The 11,453-nt window shown below is 35.2% G+C and overlaps 1 protein-coding gene across 1 annotated transcript in view; it reads right to left on the reverse strand.

Annotated features, from left to right (window-relative positions):
- The window catches only part of ABCA10 (ATP binding cassette subfamily A member 10), a 93,658-nt gene that overhangs the window by 75,141 nt on the left and 7,064 nt on the right, over positions 1-11,453 (reverse strand). Inside the window, 6 exon segments of the mRNA XM_017863365.1 lie at positions 1,929-2,076; positions 3,038-3,223; positions 3,432-3,573; positions 6,736-6,962; positions 7,085-7,113; positions 9,004-9,168. Of these exon segments, the coding sequence (XP_017718854.1) occupies positions 1,929-2,076; positions 3,038-3,223; positions 3,432-3,573; positions 6,736-6,962; positions 7,085-7,113; positions 9,004-9,168 (897 nt within the window).

Raw genomic sequence — 11,453 nt, forward strand, 5'->3', positions numbered from 1 at the left:
TTAAATTTCCGTTTTTATTTCATTGTTGACCCAACAATCATTTAGGAGCAGGTTATTTAATTTCCATGTATTCGCATGGTTCTAGGGTTCCTTTTGGAGTTGATTTTCAATTTTGTTCCACTGTGGTCTGAGATAGTACTTGATATAATGTTGATTTATTGAGACTTGTTTTGTTGCTTATCAAATGGTTTACCTTGGAGAAGGTTCCATGTGCTGATGAACAGAATGTATATTCTGCAGTTGTTGGGTAGAATATTCTGTAAATATTTGTTAAGTTCATTTGTTCTAGGGTATACTTTAAGACCATTGTTTCTTTGTTAACTTTCTATCTTGATGACCTGCTTAGTGCTGTCGGTGGAGTATTGAAGTCCCTCACTATCATCGTGTTGCCATTTATCTCATTTCTTAGGTCTAGTAATAATTGTTTTTATAAATTTGGGAGCTCCAGTTTTAGGTGCACATAGACTTAGGATTGTGATATTTTCCTGTTGGATTAGTCCTTTTATTATTATATAATGTCCCTCTTTGTCTTTTTTAACAGTTATTGCTTTAAAGTCTGTTTTGTCTGATATAAGAATAGCTACTCCTGTGTCCATTTGCATGGAATATCTATTCCCACCCCTTTACCTTAAGTTTATGTGAGTCCTTATGTGTTGGGTGAGTCTCCTGAAAAGAGACCAGTGGGGGAAAAGAAAAACCATCAGGTGGGGTCAGGGTTAGGCATGTCTGAGCTCAGACTTTCCTTGGGTGGGGTTTGCTGTGACCACTGTGGGGGACAGGTTTGCGGGGGGTGGTTCTCAGACCAACGGAGTTATGTTCCCAGGGGAATTATAGCTACTTCTGCTGCATCATACAGATAGCCAGGAAAGTGGGGGAAAGCCAGGAGTGACAGGCCTCACCCAGATCCCACGCAGTCAGCAAGGCCAGTCTCACTCCTGCTGTGCCCCCACAACAGCACTGAGTTTATATTCAGGCAGCCAGTGAGCAAGGCTGAGATCTTGCCCCAGGCTATAAGCCTCCCCACTGAGAAAGCAAGCAGGGCTCTCGGGCCTGGCTGGGCCCTCCACACCTGCCCACATCTTTGGCTGTGGCTTCTGTGCTAGTGTCGACACTTTCTGTTCAACTCCCTAACCAACTCCCACCCTGGCCCCTTCCGATTCTGCTCGGGAAAATTCATGCTCAAAGTTACTACAAAGTTCGGCTAGGAGCTTCCTTCACTCTGTGGTCCCTCCCCTATTTTATTACTTTTAATAACACTATAGAAAGCATTCTTATTGGGCTGATGTTTCCACAAAAGGGAGAGACTTGCTTTAAAGTCCGTTTTGTCTGATATAAGAATAGCTACTCCCATGTCCATTTGCACGGAATATCTATTCCCACCCATTTACAGACCACAGTGGAACAAAATCGAATCCATTAACTTCATATTGTGTTTCCTTCTTCATATTTTTGAGATTCGGAAGAACAAGTATACTTGAGTCAAATATTAGCAAGAACCAATTAATGGACTATTTTACATAAGTGAGTTCAATTGAAGCACTCAAAAGCATCATTACTCAAAAGCATCATTACTCAAAAGCATCATTATTCAAAAGCATCATTACTCAAAAGCATCATTATTCAAAAGCATCGTTATCCCATAGCTGATTTAAGTGTTTCCCTCCCTCTCTCCAACAAAAACACACCATATATCCTACCTTTACGAAAGACAAAACCAAAATAAACACAGTTCTTTTAATTAAAATGATTTTAAAATAATTCAGTTCATACCATTACATAGTAAAATGGAAATGAGGAAATTCTGTCTATTGTTTTGAAATATTTTCTTCTCTACTATCAGAAATGATTCTTAAATTACAAATAAACAGGTATTAATACATGTTCTAAGAAATAGAATTGCTTTAAACTTAACCACACGATTAACTTACCAGGTAAAACTCGCTCAAAATACAATGTTAATATCAAATAGAAAAGAGCATCAAATGCCAAAATGAAGAAAGTGGCTATCATTATATACGAATCCCCAGAGGGACCAGGAAAAATAACACCACGTAAGTAATGATCCAGGTGTGTAATCTGAGATTTAAAAGAAAAAAATAAAATGTTAGATGAACTTATAAAACTATATAAAACAATGTACTTAAAAAAAAAAGTGGTACCTAGACATATGTAATTAATATTTTAATACCTTTTCAAATATGCACAGCAAAGGTGCTATTAGTATTGCTGCTTTTTAAAAATAGAAGTATTCTCACAAAACTGTAAAATGTTATATATGAAAGTAAAATAAAAAAGAGAAATGTAACTGCATCATTAATCATGGGTATTTTGACAAAGAAAATATGGAGAAGTGGACAAGCAACCAAATATAACATACTTTGGGAAGGAAAACTTGAAGTGGGCAACATAATTGGAGCCCATTTAAAGAAACATAAAAATTCTAAGTATAAGATATTGCAGAAACATTCAATTATTAAATAAATATTGAAGACTTGAAGAAAAAACTAGAAAGATAATAATGATAATAGTTAACAGATAGTATGTATCTGACACTGTACTAGTGCTATATGTATATAATAGCACAATTAATCTTAAAAATTTACCCCCATGAGGTGGGTTCTACTGACATCCTCATTCTGCAGAAGACAGGCTAAAGGGATTAAGTGACTTGCCCAATGTCACCAGCTGGTAGGCAACAGAGATGAGACCCTCATCCATGCCATTTAGCTTCACTCGTTATTCATAACCTCACATTTTACTGCCTCTTTAAAGGGGGACACAAACCAGATATTTCTCAGTGGTCAGATAATGGGCAATTATTTTTCTTCTTTAAATTTGCTAGGATTTTACAAATGATTTGCCTGCTTTGTTTATCCATTTGATAAAATTTTGTTGTTGTTCCTATTTAGTTTCTCAACAGCAGAATTTCTTAAAACACAGAGTGGCTGATTATTAAATTTCATGAGGCACCAAATTCTTGAATAAGAACATACTTTGAAAATCTAATAACAAAATCTTGAAATAATTATGTTCTTACCTGGTCCATTCCAGCAATGAAGGCAAAAGGGCTAAAAAGACTTAATACCCATCCCAAAGATAAAGGAAGTTGTCTGTGTAACACAGTGAATCCCAGACATCCCCAAAATACAGCGAAGAGAAATCCAGCCAAACCAGCGAGCATAGGTTTCCTTATTAACACACTCATGAGGAAAGCCAATGCTATCTGAAGGAAGAAAGAGTCCCAATTGGTATATTTTTCCTTGAAGAGTCATGAATTTATCAATTTCTCACATTGTCAAAAATTTTCTCAAAACATATAGAAAATAGGATAGAAAATATAGTGACTACACTAATATCCCAAAGAAACATTATTTGCTCATATATTTGTAATCTGAAACAAGTTAAGAGGTAATATGCTTTTACCAACTCACCAAAGAAAGGCCATATAAGCTAAAGAGTGTGAATATCACCATGAAGCCAGTATGAAATATAATTGGGATTGATGTTATGATCAGAGCCATAAAAATGGACATAACAAAGATGAAGCAAACATAGGTCAATCCCCAGGAGAGCCTATGGTAGAAACAAGGTGTTAGTTCAACATGTCACACATATAAATGTTTGGAGAGGTAATATGCAAAATGGTTAAGAGTACAAGCTCTAAAATCAGGGCTAAATTTATTCTAAATGGGTGACCATGCACATTTTCTGACTATTGGCAAGTTACTTATATCTTCTCTCACTCTCATCTGTAAAATGGAGTTTTTCATGGTAGTTATTCATATGGTTGTTCTGAGAAATAAATGAGATAATGCTTTTGAAGATGTTAGTTTAGCATGTGGCATAGAAAGTAGCCATTATTATAATTATCTTTATAGCTATAGAACAAATTTTATACTTAATGTAATTCAATACACTTTTATTCTTTCAGTTAAATGACTACATAAAATGTCAGTGGAAAAACAGTGACAATCTCCCCTTTAAACTTCCTTATACTAAAGCTTTCTAAGGTATACAATTCTTCTGAATGTTTAACAGAAATCTTTCCAATTTAAGTAAAGCTCATTTCATTTTTTATCCTTGTCTGTCTATGGACATTAGACAATGTATTATTTTTAAAATCAGAATACCATAGTGCTACTAAGAAATGTGAAACTAAAATAAAGTGAAAGGTATCATGATACCAGGCATGGTGGCTCACACCTGCAATCCCAGCACTTTGGGAGGCTGAGGCAGGTGGATCGCCTGAGTCAGGAGTTTGAGACCAGCCTGGCCAACATAGTAAAACCCCATCTCTACTAAAAATACAAAAAATTAGCTGGATGTGGTGGCGGGTGCCTGTAATCCCAACTACTAGGGAGGCTGAAGCAGGAAGATCGCCACCCCAGAGGCAGAGGTTGCAGTGAGAAGAGATCGTGCCATTGCACTCCAACCTGGGCAACGAGAGTGAAACTCCATCTCAAACAAACAAACAAACAAACGAACAAAACAAACAAAAAACAAGGTATCATGATGATTATAGTTGTACAACTGTGACTGAATGTCAGAGTAGCCAAAACATTGTTGCTTTTGAAAATCTCTGGAAGTAGATGGAAAGGTATGTTTTAAATAACCACCATATGATCCAGCAAATATACCACTGAGCATTTTTCCCAGAAAATTAAAACTTATATTCATACAAAACCTGTACATGAATGTTCATAACAGCTTTGTTCATAAGCGCCAAAACTAGAAACATCCTGTACCTCCTCCAAAGGCTGAAGAATTAAACAAATTGAAATACATCCATACCATGGAATAGCACTCAACAATAATAATAAAAAAAAAAAAGCTATCGATAAATGAGAATTTGGCATACTTGAGCCTTATTTGGGCAAAGTAGTATCATCTACTGAGCTAAGTAGTAAATTTGTGCCTGATCAGATAGAAAGTGGAAGAAGGGATAATATACAAGAAGTGTGAGGGCTTTACAAGAAATCTGGCAGTTTTACCTCAATACCTGGGATACTTGCATTTGGCAATGGGTTCTTATACAAATTTAAAGAACAAAATTCGCAAAGCTATATTTTTTTAAGAAAATTATATCATTTTATTATTTAAAAGTCTATTTTCCTTGTCTTTGAAAAGAGGACAAAGAGCTTGTCCAAGACACCCTCTCCAATAACAGATGCAACATATCAACTAATAAAAAAATTATATCCAACACGAAATCTGGTATCTCGTACCCTTGTACAGTTTTATATCAGGGAAGAATCATTTAGAAATTTAGATCCAATTGTTTGAGGTGATGGATATCCCAATTATTCTGATTTGATCATTATATACTGTATATATATATATCAAGATACCACATGTACCCCACAGTATATACAACTATGATGCATCAATTAAAAATAGCAAAAAAAAAAAAATGACAAACAAATCTGAATCCAAACTTAATACTTACCTACTGTAAAGCTAATAATATGGTAGGGATTTCTGTAGTCCAGTTTCACAAAAGGCTTTTCTATCTCCTTTTCCCCTTGTCATTAAATTCATTTTATTAATATTTTTGAGTTTTGTATCACAGTCTCTGAAAGATTGCTGTTTTCTTAGGTTTGATTCCTGGTTTTATTGTTTATAAGTTATAGGTTTTAGGGAAAAATCTTAACTTATCTCTACTTTAGTTCTCTTACCTGTAAAATGTGGATAACAGTTCTATCATCCCTAGAACATGGTAAAGTACTTAAACAATATTATTATTTCTATAATTATTAGACTATAATACCTCATTATTATTAAATATTTACTTTATTAGTATAATTGTATACTATCTCAAAGTCTAGGGGAAAAGGGACAGTACTTAAAGGGATGGATGAATGCACAGATACATACATAAATGCATAGGCTATATAGATAGATGGAGAGAGATGCCTTTTACTATGCACTAACAAGCACCGAACATTCTGCTGTGTGATTTAAACATATTGCCTCATTTAATCCTGAGACTGGTTGATCAATTCCACCCAAATAACATTTTTACAGACTGTGTGACCTGGCCTCAGTGACACTGTGGTAAATTTGTTCATTGTCCAAAATTTTTTGAACCTTTTTCTGCTCCTCACTGTTATGAAAAGCAGCATAATTTCCCATGTCACTAAATGTGAGACTGTCACTTTGACTTGCTTTGACCTCATGGTGGGCAGAACACACTTCTTTCCCTCTTGACTTTGTCCATGTGACTTACTTTAATGAGATTTTATTATATATGATGTGAGCAGGAGCTTGAAATGTGCTTGCACAGAGAGACTTGCCCTCTTGTGTTTCTGTGGTTGAATGAGAAGACCATGACCAGCTAGCCTACTGGCCCAAGAAGGAAGTGAGTCACAGGAATAACACCTGGATCTAATCTGTACCTTGAATCCAAGTCTGGCCAAGCCCAGACTAGATCTGCCATACTGCAGACAAATGAGAAAGAATAAATAATTGTTGCTTGAGGTTGCGGGGTTTGGGGTGGCTTTTATGCAGCATTTTTCTGGCAATATGTAATGATCATACATTTTTCTTCAACTCAGGGAAACATAAACACAATCCTTACTTATTTTCTACTGCAAGCATCTTAAACTCTAATGCAAGTAAGGTGATTAAATTGAATACATGCAAGAAAATTTGTGAGTGCATCCAATTTTTTAAGAACCTAGTTAGCTTCTCTAATGATTCATGTATGATATACAATAAAGTAGCAACTTAACTTACCAGAATGCTGACTCTCGGAGACCCATTACTGTCATCAGTTTCTTAAATTCTCCTCTTTCCCTTGCAACGTTTAATGATGCAAAGTATATAAAAGAAGAGAAAGAAACTAAGCAAGTAAAAAGAAACCATTCATTCATAATTTCTCCCTTAGAAAGGAAAGGTAGCATCTTCATATTTATTCCAATAACTGATGTCAACTCCTCCATTACAGAATGATTTGTTGTGACCTAAATTGGGACATTAACAAATTTATTATGTTAACTATAGACAAAATGTATTAGAAAACCACACACTTTTAATTTTCAATTTCAGTATTTACATATTCTCATCATTTTAAAGTATGGTGAACTATTAACATCAGAACAATCTTAATAACTTCTGGTACCAATTGACATGAATTATAAGAATCATTTGAGAAATTACTGAAGGTCTATCATGCATAATATACTGTGCTAGGTGATGGGGAAACAGCAGCAATTCAGACAGAAACACTCTTCATTCTCATAGAGCTTTACATTTTGTAGCACAGCAGCAGAAGAAAGGAGAGGTATTAAACAAATCATTGCATAATAAATTGTTTAGTTACAATTGAGCAATTATGTTAAAGAAAAGTAAAGGAAAATCAAGAAAGGCTTCCCTAAAAAAGTGACATTTTTACTGAGTGTTGAAGGCTGTGATCTTTCTTAAACAAAGACTGTGTGGGGAGGGTTGAGGATGGAGAAGAAAACTCTGAGCAGAGTAAACAGTATATGAAAAGGAAAGAAGGTGTATAGTGCATTGGAGCACATAAAAGAGGTTCCTGCCACAAATATATAAATAAATAAATAGACTGTAGATAAGGCTAAAGAAATAAACCACTCCCATAGTTTAGGCAAGATATGATAATGATGTGGCCTTGTGCAGGTGGCAGAACTGAAGTACATAGATTTGAGCTTAGAAATAAGAGGCCAGGTAAAAGATTGGATATGATGAGTGAGACAGAGAAAATTTTCTCTGATAATTCCCCAGTTCCTTTTGGTCAACTAGGTGGTTTTAGCATTCACTGAGATAGGGAAAATTTTATAAGACTCAGTCACATTCACAGAAAAACATCTACATTCAGTTTTGAGCATACTAAGTTTGAATTGCTTGAGACACCAAAGTAGAGGTATCCAGCAGACAGTCAGATACATGGAGCTAGAGCAGAGGTCTAGCTCTTCTAGTCTCTAGCTCCTTTAGAAGTCAGCAAACTTCAGTTCCCAGACCAAATCTGACCCACCACATGTCTTGTATATAACATTTTATTGAACACAGGCACACTCATTTGTTTGTGTTATCTGCAGCAGCTTTCATACTAACAGCAGAGGTGAATAGTTACAACACATTTGGCTCCCAGAGCGTAAAATATTTACTGTGCGGTCCTTTATAGAAAAATGTTGCTAGTCTACAAGTTAGAGTTCTTGGAGTTATCAGCATATAAATTATAATTAGAAGTATGGGGATGAATGAGACCATCTAGAGAAAACATATAGGATAGAAAGAGAGGCCTGGGATAGAACTTCGTGAAACTACAGATAGAGAGATGTAGGAGTGTAAGGGGAGATAAGTTGGCAAGAAGACTGAGAGGGAAAGGCTAGAAACAGAGAAGGGAAATTAGGTGAATCCTATGTTATTTAGTTGAGAAATCAAGTAAGAAGAGGAATGAAAAAGTTGTTAATTGACATGGCAGTTGTTATTTACCTTAGAAAAAGCCCTTTTGATGGTGTGGTAGGGATAGATAATATTGACTTGAGTTGAGTCAAAGGAGGACAACCCTTTCAAGAAACTTATCCCTTAATAGAGGGAAGTTAGGGTAGTCGTGTGAAGAGGAAAGTGGATAAAGGAAGGTCTCAACCATAAGTGAAGAACTTAATTTTAAATCCTGAAGAGAAGAATCTAGCAGAAAGGCAGAGATTGAAAAGAGGAGACAGAAACAAAAGTCCACAGTTGAACTTTGCTGATGAAGTTGGGAGGGATGCGATCCAGACCACGAACTGAGGAAAGACATTAGGGATGAAGAAAGAGAAGGAAAATAATGGGTGTAGGGGGTTGTAGGTCTGTAGTTTCATAGGGTTTATGTTAGTTAGGAGACAAAATAATGAGACTCATCCTAAGTTACAGACTGATGATTAAGTTCAGGGGGAAATGTATATTATTTACTTGGTTGTATTAATATTCCTAGCAGTCATTCCAAACAGGGGATTCCGTGAAGTATCAAAAACAAATTATAATCAGTTTTTGTACAGTTACCTGTGTATTCAGAGTGTTCCTTTATAATTGGGATTCTATATCCCCAATTAAACTTCAGCTGATATGAGAAAGTATCACGAAATATAACTCCCACCATTTGATGGTACTTTTTTGGAAGTACTATATCCATGGTCTCTTCGTCTGGTGTCCCAATGACTGTTCTTCCTACCATGTATGAAAAATATAAATAAATAATCATGTAAACTTATTACTAGAGGACACAAAAACAAAATACAATTGCTTGTTTTATATAAAATTAGTGGTATTACATATTATTTCTGGATAGTTGCCTCTTAGTAAAAGGCTGAGTGAAACTCGATTGTTTTAAGTTCAGTGTAAATACATGAAAAGACACAAAGGATATATTGTCTTTTAAAAATTTGTAGCATATTGTTTTTAGTGTGATCTCATTTTGGTAAAGAAAAACTGAATTTGTGTGCCTATGTAAGCATACAAACATATTCTATGTATGACCATGTGCATATTTGCCTTAAAAGATACACACAATTTGAACGAGGGGTAGGGGAGGAGAGGAAGCAGTGGTGAAGACGAAAGGAAAAGCTCTCATATTTTTGCTTCATACAAGTTTATACTATTCAACTTTTTTTAAAAGTAGATATTACTTTAGTAACTAAAATAATTTAAGAATTAAAAGGAAAAATATTTAAAGTAAGCAATACAAATACTGAGAATTTCGTGTTTTATTTTTTTCTGCCGAGATTATAAACTGATATCTATCACATGAAAATAGTATGCTAGAAGTAAATTGTATACAAAGAATCAGAGTACAAAAACCAAAAAGTATAGTCTACCTACAGATTCTCTGAGGTCAAGAACACTCTCTAAGAATTAAGTTTATAGTAATCAGTGCATAATGAATGAGTTTACACTCTGCAGGAGTAATCCACCCAATAAGTGTTTAATAGATATATTACTAACAGAAGCCTTGAAAATCACTGAAGTCCAGTTAGTGCCTCCTTTTTTACATGTTTATGTATTATGTTCTCAAAATTTTATTAATTTTAAATTCCACTCAGGTTGAAGTCTACATTAAGATGAAAAAGCTGTTTATTTTATGCTGTAGCCATACATTTCAAAACTCCTCATCCTTCCAAATATAGAGTCGGGTTGTAAAACTTTTATGAGGACAATGCTAACATCACTGATTTTTTCTAGAGGTATAAAAAATACTGTCAAGGCCAAATCATGAATACTTATGCTAAAAAGCAAGAGTTAGATAAATGTAGAGTAAGACAGTGAGAGAGGAGCTGTGGTTGGAACAGGCCAGCATGGTAGCTGGAATGAAGTATTTTATATAAGAAAGAGGCAGAGTCCAATGGTCCATGAGACTAAGACAGAAAGTGGTAATTAGCTTACACTGTGCATACAGGAAGAATAGTCCCTGAGGCTTCAGTAAATGCTTCATGAGTTCAGAACAAATGAGGTAAATGACAACACAAAGGAAACGAGTAGAGACAGATCAGGGCAGAATCAACACTGTGGTGAGGCAGAACATGTAAACAATGCAAGTAAGGGAGGCTGACCGAAGTCAAAGCTCCAGAAACTTCAGTGAAGAATTACAAAACAGGGTAAAGCAGCCAGGGATAACAATACCCATTCCAAAGCTTGGATAGCCACAGAATATTAGCAACTTGCATAAAATAATTAAAATTCCGAGTTTGGAGGTGTCCCTTGGCATGGCAATCCAGACACCAAAAAACTAAAGAAGTTTCAGAAAGACAAGAAAAAGCAGTGATTAGAGCTGAGATATTAACAGATTGGATAAAATGTACAAAAGGATGAAATGGTCAATGTTCAGAACGCTAGCAGAATGAGAGCTAACAACAAGAGAAATTTGATGGTAGGCTAAGATTACTGAAGAAAAGAACATTTTATCCTGATACCTTCCCTATGCAGGAGCAAAGGCCTCTATGGAGCAGGCCAGAGACCACAACTGACAGCCAGTAGTTACTCCTAATGGCAGTAGAGATATAAAGGATGGTAGGCAAAGGTCTCACACACTAAGTATGACTCTCAGGTGTTCTTATTTCTTTATAAGATGCATACATCAAATTAATGCAGCAGCCTACATAACATAGAGACATCTATTTTCTGAGTCCAGATATGCAGAAAAAGTTTTATGGGGGGGAAAAAAAGGCGCCTCACTACTCTATGATCAAGGGCCGTGAATTTGTTGACTTTCAGTAGCCAATACCTGATTTGATTTTAAATAGATTTTACATGCCCTGAGCTATACATTTTAACTATTTTTATACACCAAACAGTAATGCTTTTTTAATGCCACTGCTAAGCTTGAGTTTGAATTTCAAGCATCTTTGATTTATAATTCCTATATACTGGGAACTATATTTATTTCAATCTCAATTGAAAATAATTAAAATCCTTAAAATTTTGAAACTCTTTAAATTATAGAATACCAACCCAAATAG

Source organism: Rhinopithecus bieti, unplaced genomic scaffold (genome assembly GCF_001698545.2).
Source record: "Rhinopithecus bieti isolate Rb0 unplaced genomic scaffold, ASM169854v2 scaffold_2349, whole genome shotgun sequence".
NCBI classification, from domain to species: Eukaryota; Metazoa; Chordata; class Mammalia; order Primates; family Cercopithecidae; genus Rhinopithecus; species Rhinopithecus bieti.